The 22,124-nt window shown below is 38.9% G+C and overlaps 1 protein-coding gene and 1 pseudogene across 1 annotated transcript in view; one reads left to right on the forward strand and one right to left on the reverse strand.

Annotated features, from left to right (window-relative positions):
- Nucleotides 1–285: 285 nt before the first annotated feature.
- The window catches only part of LOC116288636 (eIF-2-alpha kinase GCN2), a 29,400-nt gene continuing 7,561 nt past the window's right edge, over nt 286–22,124 (forward strand). The window contains exons 1-19 of the mRNA XM_031695460.2: nt 286–643; nt 7,724–7,839; nt 9,789–9,891; nt 9,997–10,179; nt 10,976–11,053; nt 11,159–11,423; nt 11,791–11,972; nt 12,176–12,289; nt 12,917–13,066; nt 13,538–13,602; nt 14,225–14,321; nt 14,919–15,019; nt 15,432–15,717; nt 16,272–16,405; nt 16,651–16,889; nt 17,847–17,992; nt 18,344–18,556; nt 19,105–19,473; nt 19,799–21,322. Of these exons, the coding sequence (XP_031551320.1) occupies nt 545–643; nt 7,724–7,839; nt 9,789–9,891; nt 9,997–10,179; nt 10,976–11,053; nt 11,159–11,423; nt 11,791–11,972; nt 12,176–12,289; nt 12,917–13,066; nt 13,538–13,602; nt 14,225–14,321; nt 14,919–15,019; nt 15,432–15,717; nt 16,272–16,405; nt 16,651–16,889; nt 17,847–17,992; nt 18,344–18,556; nt 19,105–19,473; nt 19,799–21,322 (4,464 nt within the window). The 5' untranslated portion in view covers nt 286–544. The remainder of the gene's footprint in view (nt 644–7,723; nt 7,840–9,788; nt 9,892–9,996; nt 10,180–10,975; nt 11,054–11,158; nt 11,424–11,790; nt 11,973–12,175; nt 12,290–12,916; nt 13,067–13,537; nt 13,603–14,224; nt 14,322–14,918; nt 15,020–15,431; nt 15,718–16,271; nt 16,406–16,650; nt 16,890–17,846; nt 17,993–18,343; nt 18,557–19,104; nt 19,474–19,798; nt 21,323–22,124) is intronic.
- On the reverse strand, nt 4,728–6,954 carry LOC148906845 (uncharacterized; annotated as a pseudogene).

The following is a 22,124-nucleotide window of genomic DNA, read 5'->3' on the forward strand; positions in this document are numbered from 1 at the left end:
GAGAGACGCACTGAGCTGGAAAGACGAAATTAAACAAATTTTTATACTTTAGCCAAAAAGCTAAAATATAGTAATTCCTAAGACATTGAAAGGAAAATCTCTATTTTTCTTCGTATAAATGCTATCAAAGAAATGGTGTCGTTTAAAAAGCCTGATTAGCTTGTAGTCGGGATCCCTGTGCTTTGACTTCAATCTTCATATATTATTGGTCAATAACTAAACCAATCAGATGTAGTGATAGATATTATTCATTTCCAGTCCTTCTCTGGCTTTAAAAATGCATGATGGCGGACGCCACGCAACTACTATCTTTCCTTTCTTTCGTTTTGTCGATCATTTTAAACCTGGAAAGGACGTAAAATTCCTAAGGAAAGGCTTCAAGATGTAGTCGTAAATAATATCGTGTTGTTTTTGCTTGCTTTAAAATTATTTTTGGAGTAGCCGTCGAGTTTAATTTCGAGTGTAAATATCGAAACACAGACTTGTTTTGTCGTGTAAACAACGTAAACAACTGTTGCTAGTGACCAGTTGACCATCGCACAACATGGCTGCCGATAAAGAAAGCTTGGCTGAGAGACGAGATAACGAACTTGAAGCACTTCAAGCTATTTATATGGACGATTTTCAAGATATCCGAGAAAAGGTACACTTGTACAAATATATACTTTCAAGTTGTATAAAAGCTTAGGCTTCTATTGATCTTCAATACTATGTATTAAAGCTTATGGTTTTAAGATTTATCACACTATATCATGTACATCAGGTTATGGGGCTATTTATCAACTTACGGCAATTAATAAACTACGAAATACATAGGCAACCCAATCTTTATATGAAACGTTGCCACATACATGTATCCATTTATACATGTCATATTGTGTAGTTCCAGAAATTATCCGTACCCTCCCATCCCCACTTTATTTTACCATGGTGTAATCATCAGGATTTACAAAATGTTTAAAATGGTCCGTGTAGGTCCGTGTAACACTCCACAAAGAGCTTTTCAATTTAGTTGGCGTGAATTGGACATATGAAATTTGACTGATTTTTGAACTTTTCATTTTTTACGATCATGTCAAAATTCGAAAATTATCTCATCAATGTCAATTTTCAATTTTCGAATTCAAAAATGAAAAATCAAAATATATATTTGAAATGACTTTTCGAAATTTTGATTTTGTCCTCTGAAAACGAACTTTGGAAAAATATCCTGTAGACAGGGGGGGTGAAGATTAGGCGGACTGAGGGTAGGTGGGTCCACTAACAACAACAACAATAATAAAAAACATAGAGGGAGGGGAGGCACCAAGAACCCACCTACTGACTGCACTGTTACGGCACGAGGTTTCTAGTTCGTAATCGTATCATCCCGGCTTCCACTTTGTAAAAAAAGGCGCGAGATTGAAGTATTGTTACTTGTGTTGATTTGAATGAACGACATGGCGTCAAACAGAAGTGTTTTAGATCCTTATGAACACGAAATCAAACATCTTATAGAAGATTTTGGATATACGCTTCGTGAAGTTGGGGTGTTTTTAACCGAGAATTATGGATTACAACGAGGATGTTCTGAAAGGAATCTACAAGTCTTCTGTTCTTTGAGAGGTATTCATCGGCACGACTACGGTAGGAAAAATCAAAAATCACCAATCAGATAACAGTAAAGCTAGACGGAGATGAACTGATAACAGCATTAGCCAATGAGGTTATCGCGTTCTCACGCTCCATACTTGTCTTCCAAAGTGGCCTAGGTAGTATAGTATAGTAGATGGGTCCACTAACAACGACAATAATAAAAACCATAGAGGGAGGGGAGGCACCAAGGAGGGTGTTATAACAACATGTAAACCTTGAGAGAAAACCATGGAAGAATTTTCGACCAATTTGTACGATGATGAAAGCGGAAGTGGACCCACCTACCCTCAGTCCGCCTAATCTTCACCTCCCCCTGTCTACAGGATATTTTTCCAAAGTTCGTTTTCAGAGTACAAAATCAAAATTTCGAAAAGTCATTTCAAATATTTATTTTAATTTTTAATTTTTGAATTCGAAAATTGAAAATTGACATTGATGAGAAAATATTCGAATTTTGACATGATCATAAAAAATGAAAATTCAAAAATCAGGCAAATTTCATATGTCCAATTCACGCCAACTAAATTGAAAAGCTCTTTGTGGAGTGTTACACGGACCTAAAATAATCAACTAATCTATACTAAGTTTAATCTAATATAATAAATTAAAATAAAAAACCTGCTTTCCATGAATGCCGTGCTTTACTATACATAATAGGTTTCCAATAGTCGATGAAATTCTTTGAGAGACTCTGCCTGCCTTAAGTTATTTGGCAGACTATTCCATAATAGACCGATCCAAGGTTAATGGACGCCATCTTGCCGGGGGTGCAAAATCATTGGGGCGAGCGCGCGGCCAACGCATGGCGGACACATCGACGCATCATTATGCCAAAACATGCTCGCTGTTGCGTTGGTTATTGTGATAATGACAAGCGGTTTCCCAATCTTTGGACTGTAAGATCGCATGTTAAAGTCCTGAAGTTCCATAAGTGGCCAAGAACACCGCAATTAGCCGCATTGTGGCGAAAAAAAATCGCCAAAGGGGTGATGACTTCGATCCAAAGCCGGGAGCGCAAGGGACATTTGTCTGTTCAAACCATTTTCCCGAGGGCAAGAGAACACCAGATTATCCAACATTATTTATTACCCTCAGTGATTTTTTGAAGGCTCAATTGCCCAAAAAACGCAAAACTAGAGAGCGTTTAGAGAGCAAAAATTCTGAAAAGGAAGTGACAAGTGAGGTGACAACTGACCACGAGTGTGATTCAAGGGACGAAGATGATTTTGATTTTCAAGTTCCAATGCGCTTCGAACAAATAACCAGGGAAGCAGACGTTAAAACATTAAATTTTACTGGTCTACCGTCTACCAAAGCATTCAAATGTATTTTTGAATATTTATTGCCTAGAGCGCAAAATATGCAGTACTGGCGCGGGCCAAAACAAACTGCGAAGGAAGCGCCGAAGAAAGCTCCTGGTCTAGTAACAAAAGGTCGCCCAGGCCCAGGACGCAAGCTAGACTTACAGCAAGAATTTCTGTTAACATTGATGAAACTTAAATTGGGCCTCATTAATGAAGACTTGGCATTTAGATTTATGGTTTCCTCAACTATGGTCAGCAGTGTTTTTATAACTTGGGTCAAACTGATGTCAAAAGAGCTGTCAGTCTTGATTATATGGCCAAGCAAACAATAAGTCAAGAACACACTGCCATCATGCTTCAAGAAACTTTATCCTAAAGTGAGATGCATTATAGATTGTTTCGAGTGTTTTACAGAGACCACTAGTGGTTTAAGCCTCGCTGCTGCACTGTGGAGTGAATACAAGCATCACTACACATGTAAAGTATTGGTAGCCATCACCCCTACAGGTGCTATTTCATACATGTATGTATCCCCAAGCTATGGAGGGAGGGCATCAGATGCTTTTATTGTCAGGGGTTGTGGCTTTTTGAACCTCATTGAGCCTTATGATGAAGTGATGGCCGACCGAGGTTTCAAAATCAAAGAAGACCTGATGATGTCCATGGCAACATTATGCATACCACCAAGTTGCGCTGCCTCTATGCAGATGCTACCATCTGATGTCAAGAAGACATCAAACATTGCCAATGTTAGAATTTATGTTGAGCAAGCTATTGGTCGAGTTAAACTATTCCGTATTTTGAAACATGAACTACCAATAACCTTACTACCTCTAGTAGATGATATTGTTAGAGTATGCTGTGCTTTGTGCAATTTACTTCCCGTGCTTTGTGAGTAACTAACATTCATTTGATAGAGTGATTTTCATTGAACTATGAAACGATTACTTTAAGGCTAATAGGTACTATAATAGACACTAGTAGAACCTAAGTCCATTGCATTCACTATAAGTAATTGTTTCAAAGTCTGATGAAAAGCCCTCTAGTGTTGATTTTGAATATAGAGTAAATACACTGCACCCATGAAATTAGATGTAACTTCAAGCAATTAGAAGACTTGATATGAATAACGTCCATTTAATCATGGTTCATATGTCTTTACTCTAGTAAATTAAGATAGACAATATTGAATTCCATTGTGCTCCTAATGTCACAATACAAGTACCCATCATTCATTGTTACTGTTTGAAATGAGTGGACTAAGCAAAAAAGATTGCTCTATCACTGTATTGTATAATACCCCAAATGTGGTATAATTTAACTGTAACAAGAGTACAGAGAAAACTCCTCTCTAAATCTTACTTAGTAGAACAAAACAAATTTAAGGGTCAATTCATACAAGCCCTAAGGAATTCGTATTCCCAACAATAGGAATAGAACAATAGAATATGTACAGATGTTTAAATTTCAAATTCACATTTGTATGCATTCAAATATTATTATCTATTTGTTATGTTATAGAAGCATTTCATGCAAGTACATCTGATCACTAAGGCAGACCAAAATTGATGAATTGGTTTGAAGTGATTACCACAATATACATGCAAAATAACTTGAAATGACAATTACACAAATTATACAATAATATTATATAAATCATAGAAATGTTCCAGTTAATGGTAATGAATATTTACATATTTACAGCACAAAAGATTATCAATATTATTTATATTCAAAGATATGAAATAAATACACTTTCAGCATACATATCTGTGTTTTTGTCCTATTTCATGGGTTGCAGTGTTGGCATACTAAGTCTGCTGAGCTCGTAATGTTTTCATGATTACTGCACCATGCATGGACAGCTTTCTTACAAATTGTACAAATGTGTTCCCGACCCACAGGAACACTTTGTAGTAAACATACACTGCATAGATTTACAGTGTCAACAACATGCAAACCACTAGTTGATGGTATTCCAAATCCTGCCAAATCCTCTTCAATGTCACTTAGAATTGCTATCTGTAGGTACATTGTTGAAATCACTGTCACTGTCGGATGCACTGTCAATATCTGCAATATCAACCAGACAGCTATAGCAGACCCATGATTCCATTGAATCTGCAACTTCCTCTGAGAGACCAGCACAGGGAAGGTGTCACCAAGTATTACAGTGGTCACAACAAATGCTGTTTTCAACTTCTGCATTGTTGATCTCAGGAGGCTCTAGTATAATGCTGTCACACTTTGGACACTTGTATATATCTCTATACCCTAACAGGCAGGGCAAAACATACGTCTTGTAGAACAGAGTAATGTCATTTACTACAATGTTACAAAATTCTCTGTCCAACTCCACCCTCTCATACATTGGCTTATGTCCCTTAGTCCACACAATAAAAAAACCATGGTCAGTGCCAGTAACCCACATCTGTGCTTGCATCTGAGTATAATACTTGTGAGATTGCTTTAGCCTGGGTCTGCCCATTTCTTCTAGAAAATCTATGCGTTTGTAGGTGGCCTCTAGATTGATGTCCTCATCTTTCACTGAGAATGGACATTTGACCTCAAGTATAGCTGGATTACAACAATCACAAATAAACATTCCATCTGGAGAGGCAGCAAGGAATGGATAATCAGGCTTTATAAATAAGCCACATTGTTTGAATCCATTCATTCCATTTGCATGTTGGGATGCAACATCAGACATAAACGCTTTAATAGCATCTTTCTCGTGGTCATTTCCCCATTTAATTTGGGGTAAATGTGAAATGTCATCACTCTTGTTCAAAATGTTGAACACTAGAGGAGTATATGTCCCTTTGTTCTTTCTATGTGATCGAAGAATAGTCTCCATTTTAGTATGGTGTTGATGGAAGGTTGAGGCAGTGATTCACCCTTCTCTTTGTTTGAACCATTCTTGGTTGCAGCTTTGCCCTCTAGTCTCAACTTCAATCCTTTTCACTTGATCCCTTGACATTTGGCAATATTCTAGAAATGAAGGGGCTACTTCTTCGCAGCTTTTATTTTTCATATCATTGAAATATATAAAAGCTGCAGCTCTCTCCTTAAGAGGCTGAGGGAGACCATCATCCCTGGCATGTTCTATAGAACTCAGGACACAAGATGATGGCTCACACTCCTTGATTGTGCTGAGCAAATCAGACACTCTCTCGTCAGTAAGCACTCTTTCATTTGGTTTCCTTGGGTCAAAGTGCTTCCTTAGCTCTTGTTCCATTTCAGGATCTCTGTTATTGTCCTTTCGTGTTTTCTTATGCTTTATGAAGTTGAGATTTCTAATCTGGGTTGGGGTGACCTCTTTCTTTGTTCCCCTATTCCATCCTTGAGGAATGCTGGTGTATGAGGGTGATATGTAGTCCTTTTTTAAGGCATAGTTTACTTTATAAAGTAAGGCAATCACATGGTTACATGCCTCACCAGTCCCAGCAATGCATGTGCACCATGAGGTCAAGATCTTGGCCCTATCTTTTGGTCCCTCGGTGCAAATCCACACTTGATGTGGATCTTCATTGAGTCTTTGTGATGGCGATACATTTCCTCTTAAAAACATAAAGTTGTTATGAACAGCATGGTAAACAGTGTCTACAAATCAGCTAAGCCAGTAAGAGTATGCTTTCTGGTCCTTGTATTTACCGATATACTCCACATCAACTGCTTTCACTCGTAGGATATAGCTGAAAAGCATGCCATCATCAATTTGTGGCCATTTTTGAACATCATCGTTCCATGCTTCGGTTTGTAGCGTGTTTGGGTCAATGTTAATGTGGCGTTTCGCAAGTCTTTGCTGGTACTCTTCTTTTAGTTTCTTGTTAATTTCTTCTTGAGAAAACTTCTTTGGTGCTTTAAGTTCGTAGGCACCGAATGCTCTTGCCACAAGCTCAGCTTTTTTGCCTGTTTGTTTCAATCCACGAAGTGCTAGAAAATCCTTAAGCGAGTTGACAGTCCAGTTCACGAAGTCTTCGTATTCTAGCTTTTCTTCTGCCTGTCTCGGCATATTGACTACAACATAAAAACCATCCAATATAATAAATGATATCTTTTGGATGAAGTGGTGGACTTTTTAAAGGCTATATAATGTAGAAAACTAGCGAAATATTCGAAGATAAAAGAGCAAGAATTGATGGCCGTATATGATTTCTATTGTTGTATGTGTGTTTGGCTGCGTGCTCGCCCCAATGCCTTTGCACCCCCGGCAAGATGGCGACCATTAACCTTGGATCGGTCTATTGTGCACCACTGTAGGTAAATGTGTTTTTGAGATAATTTGTGCGCAGAAGAGGGATGTTCAGTTTGTTGGCGGAGTCTCGTAATGAATAGCAAGTGGTATCCCTCGTGAATACAAATTTAGAGCTAAGGTTTTCAGGAGTGGTACCATGTAGGGCCTTGAAAACTAAGATGGCCTTTTGTTTTTGAGAAAGAGAAAGAGCAAAATTACAAAGTTCGTATAAAAGAAAATTTTGGAATTTCCGTGATGGGGTTGGGGTCACAAAAAATCCTCCATGGGGGGGGGGGGGGGGTATGGATAATTTCTGGAACTACGCATTGTAAACCTCTTATTGAAATTTTTACATTAATGTAAAATAATAAATTACAATTATTTTGGGTATATATCATTTGGGAGCGTTATGTTGCCTAGTGTTTAAAGTAGGTATACATTGCTTGAAAATATTGTTCATTGTGGATATCAAACAACACTTTTGTAGGATATAAATCTGAATCACATCTATGAGAACTTTGAAACCTGTAATTTTTTCCTAATTTAGCCTGATGATCTACCAAAAATTGCATTGAAGTTGACGCCACTACAAAGTATACATGAGAAAGGGGTACATGCTAAAGTAGAACTGGTTATTGAATATACACCAAATTACCCGAACCAGTAAGTATGATATACTAGTGATCCATGGTAATGTCTGTCCAGTAAGATACACTAGTGATCCATGGTAATGCCTGTCCAGTAAGATATGCTAGTGATCAATGGTAATGCCTGTCCAGTAAGATACACTAGTGATCCATGGTAATGTCTGTCCAGTAAGATACACTAGTGATCCATGGTAATGTCTGTCCAGTAAGATACACTAGTGATCAATGGTAATGTCTGTCCAGTAAGATACACTAGTGATCCATGGTAATGTCTGTCCAGTAAGATACACTAGTGATCCATGGTAATGTCTGTCCAGTAAGATATACTAGTGATCCATGGTAATGTCTGTCCAGTAAGATATACTAGTGATCCATGGTGATGTCTGTCCAGTAAGATACACTAGTGATCCATGGCAATGTCTGTCCAGTAAGATATACTAGTGATCCATGGTAATGTCTGTCCAGTAAGATACACTAGTGATCCATGGTAATGTCTGTCCAGTAAGATACACTAGTGATCCATGGCAATGTCTGTCCAGTAAGATATACTAGTGATCCATGGTAATGTCTGTCCAGTAAGATACACTAGTGATCCATGGTAATGTCTGTGCAGTAAGATACGCCAGTGATCCATGGTAATGTCTGTCCAGTAAGATACACTAGTAATCCATGGTAATGTCTGTCCAGTAAGATACACTAGTGATCCATGGTAATGTCTGTCCAGTAAGATACACTAGTGATCCATGGTAATGTCTGTCCAGTAAGATACACTTGTGATCCATGGTAATGTCTGTCCAGTAAGATATACTAGTGATCCATGGTAATGTCTGTCCAGTAAGATACACTAGTGATCCATGGTAATGTCTGTCCAGTAAGATACACTAGTAATCCATGGTAATGTCTGTCCAGTAAGATACACTAGTGATCCATGGTAATGTCTGTCCAGTAAGATACACTAGTGATCCATGGTAATGTCTGTCCAGTAAGATACACTTGTGATCCATGGTAATGTCTGTCCAGTAAGATATACTAGTGATCCATGGTAATGTCTGTCCAGTAAGATACACTAGTGATCCATGGTAATGTCTGTCCAGTAAGATACACTAGTGATCCATGGTAATGTCTGTCCAGTAAGATACATTAGTGATCCATGGTAATGTCTGTCCAGTAAGATACACTAGTGATCCATGGTAATGTCTGTCCAGTAAGATATACTAGTGATCCATGGTAATGTCTGTCCAGTAAGATACACTAGTGATCCATGGTAATGTCTGTTCAGTAAGATACACTAGCTAGCTAGCGTGATCCATGGTAATGTCTGTCCAGTAAGATACACTTGTGATCCATGGTAATGTCTGTCCAGTAAGATACGCCAGTGATCCATGGTAATGTCTGTGCAGTAAGATACACTAGTGATCCATGGTAATGTCTGTCCAGTAAGATACGCTAGTGATCCATGGTAATGTCTGTCCAGTAATTAAGATACATTAGTGATCCATGGTAATGAACCAAAAAGGGTAGTTGCATTTGCCTCTCTCCTCTAAGGTTTGATTCTTTACTTGTTATCACTTGTGAGTAGAATTTGTTGGGCCTCTCTCTCAATTCAAGAATTTTTCTTCAGTTTTCCCCTCTCTACATAACCTATCAAGCTGAATTCCATTTCAATCTGTAGTTAAGCTTTCCTTTGGCTTTGATAAGCCAAGTAGTTGTTTCAGGGTTTGATCTGTAATTAAACTAATACTTAATTAGTTTTAAATCCAACTGGGTGTTAGCTTATAATTGCCCTGATGTAGATCAGCCCAGAGCATTTTTTCCATAGAAAAAAAGATGAATTAGATATTCAAAAGTAATTGACAGTTTGACAGTTACCAGTAATTGTTTTTTAAAGTACGTTTTATAACCATATTATGATAATAATTCTGGGTTCAAACCAATTTCTCTTATTATAATTCTAATAAAATTTAGGAGTCCAATAATTTCACTTCAAAAAGCTGTTGGGCTTTCAAATGAGGATCTTCAAGGTTTGAAGACACAGCTAGAATGTGAAGCAGCAGAACTTGTTGGAGAGGTATGTACTATATATTAGAATATATGAAGAGGTTATTACTAAGCAGGTTAGCATAGGGGCTGGAATATTGCTAGAGGTTTACTGTGATATTTTTTCATTCTTTAGGTTATGGCTCATCACTTGGCACATCTTGTGCAAACATTCCTACACTCCCACAACAAGCCGCGCTTGTCTTTCTATGATGAAATGATGACCAACAAGAAGAAAGAAGAAGAGCGTGTCAAGGCTAAAAAGCTACAAAAACTACAGGAACAAGAAGAAGCTGATAAACTTGTTAGTGCTGAAGAGGTATGTGCATTATCTACTAATTACCTTTGTTATATATTAAGATATAGAAATATAGATAAGTTATAGTGCTTGGGAACGAGGTTATTCCGGGCGAAAGACCCTTGGAATTAAATTCGGAAAAATTAATTTCCAACCTCATCTCTGTTATATATTAGACTAGAACCTGCCTAGGAACAGCCACTTCTGGTTGTCACATACGGGACTTTATCTGTGACGTCAGACCATTTGCTTTGAGGACTTTTAGGGACAGTTTGTCATTCTTGTAAAACCTATTCTTCATGAGCGTTCATTAAAAACCTTTCAAGACATAACAACCTTCACATTGATCAATGAATAAATGAATAAATGAGTGAATAATTGAAAGCATGGAGTAGAGAATAAATCATTAAATGAATGAATAAATGAATGGTTTAATGGTTGAACGGATAAGTGAATGAATGAATCAGTGAAAGAATGAATGAACAATTAATTAATGTAAGACTTTTTTGTACAACCCCTTCATGTTGGTAAACCACCCTTGTTGACACTGAATATCAACTAACCTGGTCTATAATCAATGCGAGGGGAGGGAAAGGGAACAAAACTTCTGCCCAATGTCCTAAATTTCAAGTTCCCATTTGACATCAATAATATGAAGAAATGCAAACCTTGATCATCCAAAAGTCCTTCTTTTAGAGCGATGTCTGAGTACAGGTATAGTAAAAGTCTCACATACTGTACTATTAGATTTTCAAACAATTTAGACTTCCAAGCAATTTGATTGACATTTGAAACCCAAAACAAACTTTTTTTGCAGGCAAGACAAATTGAAGAGGAACTACTAAGAAGAGAGGAGATGATGAAAGAAAGCAGAAAGAAAAGATCAAGTTTACTGGTAATGTGGTTTCTATTATTTGAATCTTGCTTAAACACAGGACACCAAAGCTGGTCTCTAATGACATTGTACATGCAGTCATTAATGAATTTATATTTTTCGTAGAGTAATCGTGATAAAGAAGAGGCACTATCACAGAGTATCAAAACCAGGGACGGAGAGACCATGAGTCCCAGTAAAGATTCAACTTTGACTGCAAGGCGTACTGCAAATCAGTCTAGCAAGTTTGAAACTCCAGCCCCGAGCAATAGCTCTTGGAAAAGACGAAGAAACAGCTCTGAAAGCTCTGAGATTCGCAGTTACTCTGGAAGTCAAACAGTGATGTTTGTGAATAAGGGAGAGCATTTGGTGCATTTAGGGAAATGCGTAGGTTAGTTAATAGATAGAGTGAATTTGATATGACTTACAAAAAAAGCTCATGGTATGATGCCGTGTCCATGACGGCACCATGCTGGTGCATTTTCATTGGCTAAATAATTATTTCATGTGCTGTAATTGGCTCAGATTATGTCAGGAATCACGATGGTTCAATGTCATACATTTACTCTATCAAAGAATTTCTACCATTTTCATACCACATTTCTGCTCAAAGAATGATTCTCGTACTCTTCATTTGCAATCTCATATCCAGAGCCTTTATTTCTTACTGCACATACTCGACGAAGTAATCAGTTGAATCAACCTATCGCATTGTTAGGAATAGATATAAGCAGACTAATGATGTCTTGATGTTCTAGGTCAGGAATCCAGTGGGTGTTTGGTGTTTAGTGGACTGGATACATCGACTGGGGATCTTGTAACAATGAAAGAATGGAAACTGGTCTGCCATTCAACTGCACCAGCTAAAACTGCTGTTAAAAGTCTTCACTGGGCTGACAGTACTGGTGGTCAAGATACTGTTGGGAAACTCATGAAACAAGTGAGTAAATTTGTTCACTTTTCAGAAGAAGGAAGACAGTAACAATCTAGTAGTGCATGCGATTGTTGGATGGAATAGGAGTAGTGTGATATTGGAGCTTTGTCCTGAAGATTTTTTATGAGCTTAATGAACCATTTTTCTCATTCCTGTGATTTCTTTCTGTGATTATACAATGTAAATGGCCATCATATTTTGATTCCTAGGTGATGAGAATTGAACAAGAAATTGCTTCTCTCATAGCCCGAATAACTCATGACCATCTTGTCAATATTCTTGCCGTGAAAGTTACAAACCTTCAGCCAACAGTGACAGTGCAGGTATGAAACTGATGCAACACAATACATGTTAAACCTCAAGGTATATGGAGGTGCCGTGCCATGACCATGACCATGACACACACATTCAGAATTAACCTGGATAAATCTGTCCCTAGTCAGTCATTGGTTAAGTAGTGATCCTCGGCGTGGTTGTACGACAGGTGAATAGCACTGTGCGAGAGAGAAATATTGTCCAGTGGATAAATGTATTGCATAACAGCATTGACTTATCCACTGGATAAGCATTTGTACATTGGATAGTGCTATCCACCCTTTGTACAACCGGCCCCTGGGCTTTATCAATACTGGGCATATTGTCAATTCCATAACTTAATGAAAAGATGGGAATAGGTGTGGGACACATCTGGTTTATGCCGAACAGTTTAGGGTTCAACCACAGTTTAGGCTTCAACCACGGGCCCACAAAAATATGGCATTGAGTCAAATGTTTCACTGCTATGTCACACATTTTTTCCAACTTAACATTCTCCAAAAGTGTGAGATGGCTTCCATCAATAAAATATTGCTAACTCATACAATTGATGAATGGAAGCCACAAAACATAGGAGATAACATCTAAACGTCTTTGAAGGGACTCGAGATTTGACTAACAAGCCTTTCTGACAGCTTCTCGAAGAATATGTTGGTGGTGGGAACCTTGAGATGCAGTTAAGACCTGGCGGGATCCCTGTGGATTGTATCCGAGAGTACACTTTTCAGTTACTGGATGTTCTGTGGTATCTGCACGGGAAGTCAGTCGTTCACAAGAATCTCAAGGTACTTTTCTATCCTATTGATGTTTTTCACAGCCGCCAAGTTGGGTGAATTTAACGAAAGAGTATTTTGTTATATCATCCAGCATGGCCGGCATGTCTTTTGTTACAGTGTATTTCTTTCTCCTGGGAATGTTTGAAAACCAGCAATATGAGGTGTTTTGAGAGCCATACACATACGAATACGAGAAATCAAATTAAAATCTCACATTTAGTAAATCTCAAAGTCATACTTAGCAATATCTTGGTAGGTTTAGAGTTACAGGATTTTGAAAATTGCAAAATTTACAAAGATAATATGGTCGTATGTAGATTCATATGTAGGTATCTCGTAAAATTTCGCAACCAACATTGAAAAAAATAGTTTTTATCTCGTTGCTTTTTTCTGTATTGATTTTAGAACTCTGTTGTAAAGAAAAAAACTTGTCCCCCGCAACAGGTTTTTCATTTTTTATGTACTCTTTCTTTCTTATAGCTCTCTAACTGCTATTTAGATGCAAGTGGCGAGATCAAACTGGCTAACTACAGTATTGTAAAAGGGTACGTTCTGGAGACTTACCACGTTTTTATGAACCAATAGCGTTGATCAGGAGTAGGTTTCCTGCGATGTGCAAAACTCACGTAACACGTGCCGTGCCTTTTCCACGGCTGCGCTAAGACAAAACATTTTGATTGGATGCCAGTAGTATTCTCGCGTGCTGTGATTGGTTTATTGAAGATGTCCATCCTGTACCGTGGCCGTGCTTTGTGTCTTGACTTTTGATTTTGATTGGATGCCAGTAGTATTCTCGCGTGCTGTGATTGGTTTATTGAAGATGTCCATCCTGTACTGTGGCCGTGCTTTGTGTCTTGACTTTTGACCGTGAGTCATAAGAAACTATGATGTCGTTCGCTAATGAACTCATACCTATGTATCATCACTCAGTCAGGTGTACTATTTCATTTTCTTTTGGTGTAAGGTATTTCCGTAACTTTTTTTCTTTTCTTTCATACCAAATCTGCAGCAGTAATCGCGATATCCCCTCGTGTAAGAGAAGTAAAATAAGAAATAAAAGGAAGGTTCAGTTCAAAGAAAACTGGAAGAAATTAATAGCATAGAACCAAAGCGCAAACAAGCAAAGGCAGCGAACGAATACCTTTAGATTCAATCTGTTGTTCATAGATTGGAGGAGCTATATCAAGAGTATGGTGCAGATAAATCAGGGTCATCACCTAACACGTCGACAAGATCGGGGAAAAAAGGAGACATCTATGATATGGTGAGACAAGAGTATTGTACATATTCTTCTCACCTCTGAGGTCTCGGCATCACATTTGATCAGAGTTCCTTGGATCTCTCTCTTTGTTCCAGGGGTTTTCTCCGTTTTTTTCTCCTTCTGTAAAATCGAATGCCAAAATTCCAAGTCGAGCTGCTTACTCGTTACTAAACTCTACCCTTTTCCGAACCTTTTTTCTTCAGTAGAGTACAGTACGTCAGCTGAGTTGACAGCATTCCCCGAAAGGAATTTTGGGTCAACTATTTTTGGTTAGCATTTTCCGAGCAGGGACTGAGTACAATGCAGTTTTCTCTTTTCCATTTTGTAGGAGTATTATCTATTATCTCTTTATTAGCCAGTAAAATCTTTTCCATTAAAATGGCATTTCATCATGCGTGAGCTCGACTAGCATTTACGATAAATTCAAAGTATGAAGAATGCGTATTTCATGGATTCTCTTGGCAGAATCATGAGAATTTTTTTTTTCAATTCTCATTGGTTCACCTTGAGTTCGTTCTGAAGGTCAACTTAGCTAGCGTGTTAAATTTGTTTGGGTAAGCCTCCTAAATCTCCTCCAATGATTGTTGTTTTCTTTTACAGGGTTTACTGGTGCTTTCTCTGTTCAAGGGCGAAACAATCACAGCTGCAGTAGCTGAAATACCGGACACTGCACCAAATGACCTGCAAGACCTCTTATCAAAGTAAGAAAATGTGTTTAAGTGTATTCGAGGAATTTTCAAAATTTATTTCTTGTAAAAGTAACTTGCGTGAATTCTTTAACGAGTGCTGTAAAAAAAGATGACAATACTAAACAAGCCCCCGTTTGGAATTTCCGCCTCTTTCCATTCTCGTTGTCAGTCCTTCTCTTCTCGCTATTTGAAGAGAAGGCCCTGGAAACGAGGTTTGGTTATTTCTTGTTAATTGTTCTTGGTGTTACAAGGCACCTGAGGCTTGAAGACAATAACAACCCTTACCCAGAATACGATAAAGATTGCTACACCAAGAAAGACCCGAATTTTCCTGCATCCGCCCCAGATACAGTTGTGCATAAAAGAGATTATACTCTCTTGGCATAACATGAACTGACGCGAAGAATGTGTTATATTGTTACAGGTGTTTGTGTACAAGTGAAAAGGAGCGCCTATCCGCCTATCAGCTTCTCTTTCATCCATTTGTATTGCCTTGCTCATCCAACAGCTATGCCAATGGCGGCAGCGAGAGCAGTGAGAAAATTGCTATGACCACAGAGCTTCTAAGCAGCATTTCAGAAGTGGACGAGCCTCAACCTCCAGTCCCGGAGTTCACATTCTTCTCGGGTGTCCCGGGAAAGTCCCGCATCAAGTCCGAGTTCGAACAGCTTGAATTTCTTGGTAAAGGAGGATTTGGAAATGTCATTAAGGTAGGAAAAATTTCAATTGTTTTACTTTAACCTTGAGAAAAACAGAGTAGGCTTGGGAAAATTAACAAGATTGACAAGATTCTTGAAATATTTTGTCTTTTGGATAAACATGTTAACGTCTCAATTAGTTGAATTGTTGGTTTATTGGCTTTTTCTTTATACAAAAAGAATCCTAACCGAGCTAATTTGCTAGGTCAAACAGAAATTAAGTTAGGAATGTTGAGATACAGAGCAAAATACATGTGAAGTGTAAAATAGCTGAACGAAAATGAAACTTATCGTGTGCGTAATGCTGTTCTATTTCAGACCACGTGTCATTCCCTAGAGTATCCTTTCTTTGTTTAACGGTTCACAAACAAAAAATCTTATTCCCAAAAGGAATGACGTGATCCGAAATGGAAAATTACATTCAAGCTCAAAAGGCCTATAGGAAATATCTGGCGCCCATCCACATATTTTCTCCCTTTTCACTAGTTAAAGCTGTAAATAACGTAATTTTAAGTAGAGCCAAATAAAGATGTTGTTGTTGTTGTATATATTTTCTCGAATTCCAGGTCCGAAATAAACTGGACGGAGGTCTGTACGCCATCAAAAGAATCCCATGGAATCCACAAAACTTTAATCTCAATCGTAAGATTACCAGAGAAGTTCAACTTATCTCAAGACTAAACCATGAAAATGTTGTGAGGTAAAGATTCCACTTGAGTGTTACTGAACAGGGCTTAAAATAACTGCCCGACATCTCTGTCTTGCCGGTCATTTTGAACAGTAACATGGAGCCAGAAACGAGGTATTACCGAGCGAAAACTAATTTGGCTTGTAGTGGTGACTGACTGCCCGTTATTCTAAGCCTACTGAGGCGGTGTATCCAGGAATGTTCTGGAGTGCCTGTTACGACTCTCTTTATGATATTTTATTTCTATCTATTTCAAGGTACTACAACTCGTGGTTGGAAGTGGCAGAAGAGAATGACATGCCATCAGAGAGTGACGAAAGTTTGAGCGACCAAGCAAGTAAAAGACCGATAATCGAGGCACAGAAGAGCGAAGACTTACTTATGAAGCTGAATGCTTTTGAAGCTCCAAGTGAAGTCTCGGGGAATAGCAAGCTGGATGAGTCGTGGTGTAGTGACGGAGCTGAAGAAAGAAGATCTGACTCTGATTCATCGGAAGGTTTGTGGTTATAGCGGTTTTGTAATTCTTAAAATCTTGCTTTCTCTGCATGTTATATTGTTGTTGTTGTTGTTGTTATGGCTAATCTTACTACTGCTGTTAATGTTACTGCTGTTATTTTTGCTGCTTCTGTTGTTGTTGTTGTTGTTGCTGCTTCTGTTGTTGTTGCTTCTGTTGTTGTTGCTTCTGTTGTTGCTGCTTCTGTTGTTGCTTCTGTTGTTGCTGCTTCTATTGTTGCTGCTTCTATTGTTGCTGCTTCTGTTGTTGCTTCTGTTGTTGTTGCTTCTGTTGTTGCTGCTTCTGTTGTTGCTGCTTCTGTTGTTGCTGCTTCTGTTGTTGCTTCTGTTGTTGTTGCTTCTGTTGTTGTTGCTTCTGTTGTTGTTGCTTCTGTTGTTGTTGCTTCTGTTGTTGCTGCTTCTGTTGTTGCTTCTGTTGTTGTTGCTTCTGTTGTTGTTGCTTCTGTTGTTGTTGCTTCTGTTGTTGCTGCTTCTGTTGTTGCTGCTTCTGTTGTTGCTTCTGTTGTTGTTGCTTCTGTTGTTGTTGCTTCTGTTGTTGCTGCTTCTGTTGTTGCTTCTGTTGTTGTTGCTTCTGTTGTTGTTGCTTCTGTTGTTGCTGCTTCTATTGTTGCTGCTTCTATTGTTGCTGCTTCTGTTGTTGCTGCTTCTGTTGTTGCTGCTTCTGTTGTTGCTTCTGTTGTTGTTGCTTCTGTTGTTGTTGCTTCTGTTGTTGCTGCTTCTATTGTTGCTGCTTCTATTGTTGCTGCTTCTGTTGTTGCTGCTTCTGTTGTTGCTGCTTCTGTTGTTGTTGCTTCTGTTGTTGTTGCTGCTGCTGGTGTTACTATTGATGATGTTACTACTTCTGTAGTTGTTGTTACTGCTGCTGCTTCTGTTGCTTTTTCTTCTAAATTATTTTACTAACCGTTATTCTCATCTTTTACACGATACTGTTTTCTTATAGATGAAGCAGCATTAGTGCACAAGAAAGGTTCTCCCAAAGGATCATTTTTCAACAGCAAATCAGGAGGTTCTTCTGAAGGCATCGTGTTTGCAACTAACAGCATCGAGGAATCTATGCTGCAGTTTGGGGACCTGTTAGATACTGAGGTATTAAAGGCTTAACAATCACTTTGCACGCGAACTGATATCGATTACTTATTATACCTATTATCAGTGCTGCTTCAAATAAAAATATATCAGTTTTATCTGATACCCTGAAACAACCTCTGGGCTGATCAAAGTCATATGATAAATTTAGTTTATGATAAGAGGTGCAAGAGCCAGTCCCTGATCTTTTGCCACAATCATAATTTTTTAGATTTATCGTTATTATTAGCTCAGTTCTATGAAATGAAATTTTACATTTACTCTCGTGTTATATTCACTTTCTCTCGTAAAGCTGATGTATTTTTTATTCCAAAGTCAGTTAATAAAAAGTTATCGTTATTCTTGTTTTAGTCTGAGGACTCCGACGAAGGCCAAGACTGGCAGGCAGGTCCAAGCACAGAAAGCAGCGAACCTGCCAACCTTCAGTACTTGTACATCCAGATGGAATACTGCGAGATGAGCACACTGCGGTATTTGATTGACGAAGGCTTGTACAAAGAGAGGGACAAGGTGTGGAGACTGTTGAGAGAGATTGTGGAGGGTCTTGCTCATATTCACTCGCAGGTAATAATCCAATTTTACCAAATATGTAAATTTTCTGGCTTTCTCTGATTGGTCGAGAGCCGTGGTGAACAAGAGGACATGCCACGTTAGTAAACCATCGGAAATTTGTTAAGTACCTTGTAAAAGGAATCGTTCCTCTTATTCCAATCCTTTAGTCGGCCTAATGAAAAACATCTTGCGACTTCTACGGGAGCTTAAACATTTGAATCATCGACAACAACAACAAAAAAATTCGACTTTATGAGGTGAATGGATACGTTTTTGAATCAGTGCTTACCATTTACCCAGAAAACCGGAAAAAGAATGGTATGTGACATTCCAATCGGAAAGGTTTTCCGATTGATGTGATCCACTTTTCCAGCTCTTTTCGGTTCTTCGGGTAGACGCGTGTACCATTTGTCGGAAGTAAAACCTTCCCGCTCTTTTCTTACCATTAATAAATGAATTTTCAACCGGATGGAATAGTTTAAATGGTAAACACCCCAGTATGCGCGCTTGTTTTTTATTGCTTAAATAATGATTAATGTTGTGATAATGATTACTTTTAGGGAATCATACATCGAGATTTAAAACCGGTCAATCTTTTCCTCCATGCCAATGGTCAAATCAAGATTGGTGACTTTGGGTTAGCAACCACGCACGGGATGACCCGAGGGGAATCCGCTCCTGATGTACACACACCCACCACAGCCCCGGACGCTCCTGACACTAAAGAATCGTCAACAACAGCCGAAGGGATGACAGGAAAGGTTGGGACTACATATTACGTTGCTCCTGAACTGGCCAAAGGATCCGGAAGGATCAGGTATAGCAACAAAGTCGATCTTTACAGCCTTGGGATAATTTTTTTCGAGATGTGTTACCGTCCCCTGAAAACTGGAATGGAGAGAGCCAAGACACTCGGTGATATAAGAACGGTAAGTTCATCATTGTGGACTGAACACGACTGAGTCAACCAATTTATACTGGAAAAATCGTACAAGATCCCTATCATGGAAGTATGTTGGAAGTGGCGAGTTCCAACATATTTCCACACAATGGAAGTCTCCAATATAACTTCCAAAATATTTTCATGATCTCAATGCTATCTATTTTTCCAGTGTCATACAGTAGACTGGTTTTGTAGTAGACTTGAACGCGGAGAAAAAGTTAATTTGAGTGACCAGCACTCGTGCATAGTAAAATGCGTCATGAAAACATAAAAAGAACTATCTTCTTTTCTCTTTCCTTTATTTGTTTCAGAGTAAAGTCAAGTTTCCAGAAGACTTCGACAAGAAGCGGTCAGCAAAAGAAACAAACGTCCTGTTGTGGCTTCTTAAACACAATCCAGACGATCGCCCTTCATCGCAAGAACTCCTTCAAAGTCACTACATCCCACCAAAGCTCGAGGACCACCAGCTCGATGAAGTCCTTAAACACACCCTGGCTTCAACGAACTCCACTCGATATATGCGCCTGATGACGGCTTTGTTCTCTCAGCAAGTGAGCGGAGTGTTTGACGTGACGTATGATATCGAGATCCTTAAAGCTGCTAACAGCGCTCGAGCAGTACTTGCGCAACAACTTGTCCACGAGGCACTAAAGAATATTTTTAATCGCCATGGTGCCCTCAGGATACGGACGCCATTGTTGATGCCCAGTACAAAAGCTGTGGAAAAGCTAGAGTCAGCAGTGACTGTTGTAGACCATAGTGGTGGTGTGCTGACATTACCATATGATTTGCGTGTTCCTTTTGCTCGTTATATTGCACGCAGTGGTTTGACACATGTTAAACGCTTTGATGTTGGCTGTGTGTATAGGGACAGGAAGATTTTGGGAGCGCATCCAAAGGAGCTTTACGAATGCGCCTTCGATATAGTTTCGCCTACATCCGAAGGCAACGTCCCTGACGCTGAAGTAGTTTTATCAGTGGCTGAGATCATCCGAGAATTTCCATGTCTCCATGAACGGAACTACTTTATTCACATGAACCATGCGGGGTTATTAAAAGCAGTGTTAAATTCATACGGAGTTCCCGAGGATCGACACGACGATCTCTTCAAAATCTTACAAGCAGCACAAACCGAAAGGTTGAGGAACGAACAGATAAATGAGTTTCTCGAAGGAATTCAGGTTTCAGAGCGCTCCATTGCTTCATTGTACGGATTTCTTTACTTTGAGGGTCCAGTCGAAAAGGTTCGAGAACATATCATTGGTGTGCTAAAAAAAGGGACCCAGGCAAGTGCAGACGCCAAACAAGCTCTTCACGAACTACAGGCAGTCGTTTCTCATTGTGCAACATTTGACGTCAAGCTGTCAATCACAATCAAAACTACGTTAGTATACAACATACAGCATTTCTCAGGCATCATTTTCCAAGTTGTTTCAACAGACAATCGAAAATCCAAGCGTGGACGAGTTGATATACTCGCGGCCGGTGGTCGCTATGATAAACTTGTGACTTACTTCCGACACGGAAGTGAAGCCCACCAGAGCCCAGGCGCCGTCGGAGTAAGCATCGCAGTTGAAAAAATTGTGTCAGCGGTGTCTTCCGATGAATACGTGAATCTTCCTTGCGCCTGCGATGTAATGGTTTGTTCAGCGAGTCAGACTTCCATGTTAAATGAGCGCATGCGTATCGTTCGTGAACTTTGGGCTGCTGGGATTCGTGCGACGCTCATGTATAACTCACCTGCTCAGTTTACGTTAGAGGATATTCAGGATTATTGCAAAGAGGCTGAAATACCGCATATTGCATTCTTAAAGGAGTTTGACCCTGTTGTCAAGGTAAGAAAAGGGAGTCACATCTCTTCTTAATCACCAAGTTTTTTTAAGTCAAAAATGCGGATATCATATTCATTATTTCAAGAATGATTTACAGTGAGGACACTCAAACAATGGACACTTCGAATTTTTTCAGGTTAATTTTTTCAGAATAAAAAAAAGTCACTCACTGGAAATATTTTGAAACGACGATGTTTTGACTAGAACCACTAGTCTTCATCAGGCGTGTTGCTTGAGATTGGCTGATCACGTGACTGTCTTAAATGGCCCCGTGATAACCGCTGAGGAATGCTCGTTAGGTCGATGTCTAGGGATTATTTTCTGCACTTTCTACTTTTTCAAACCCTCTAAAATGAAGCACTGAGTTGCAAATACACCGAGTGATCAAAATGAATCTTATTTACAGTCGATTGGCTCAAGGGAGGATTGACAGTATGCATTTTAGAATAGTGACAAAAAACTTGAAGTGTTTACGGTTCCTCGCTATAAAATATTCAGAAATACGATAAGCGGTAACAAAGACAATCGCAAAATAAGAAGGTAACTGAAGTGAATGAACGAATGAATAAGATGACATATAAAGAATTAAAATCAGTGGAATGAGTTAGGAGAAAATGGAATAAGAGACATTGGATGAAAGATCGAATAAAAGACTGATAAAGAAGAAAGGTGACAGCCCAATTGGTATTGTTTTCATTCAGAGAAAATTGCCCTAATTCACTATGACGTCACTGCTTGTTTATGTGGGGGATAGAATCGCCAAATCCAATAGAAAATTCAACAAAATTTGCTCCTAGCGAAACAA

The sequence above is a fragment of the Actinia tenebrosa genome, unplaced genomic scaffold (assembly GCF_029948245.1).
Source record: "Actinia tenebrosa isolate PJP-AT-01 unplaced genomic scaffold, QUT_ActTen_1.0 PGA_scaffold4__44_contigs__length_22323623, whole genome shotgun sequence".
NCBI lineage: Eukaryota > Metazoa > Cnidaria > Anthozoa > Actiniaria > Actiniidae > Actinia > Actinia tenebrosa.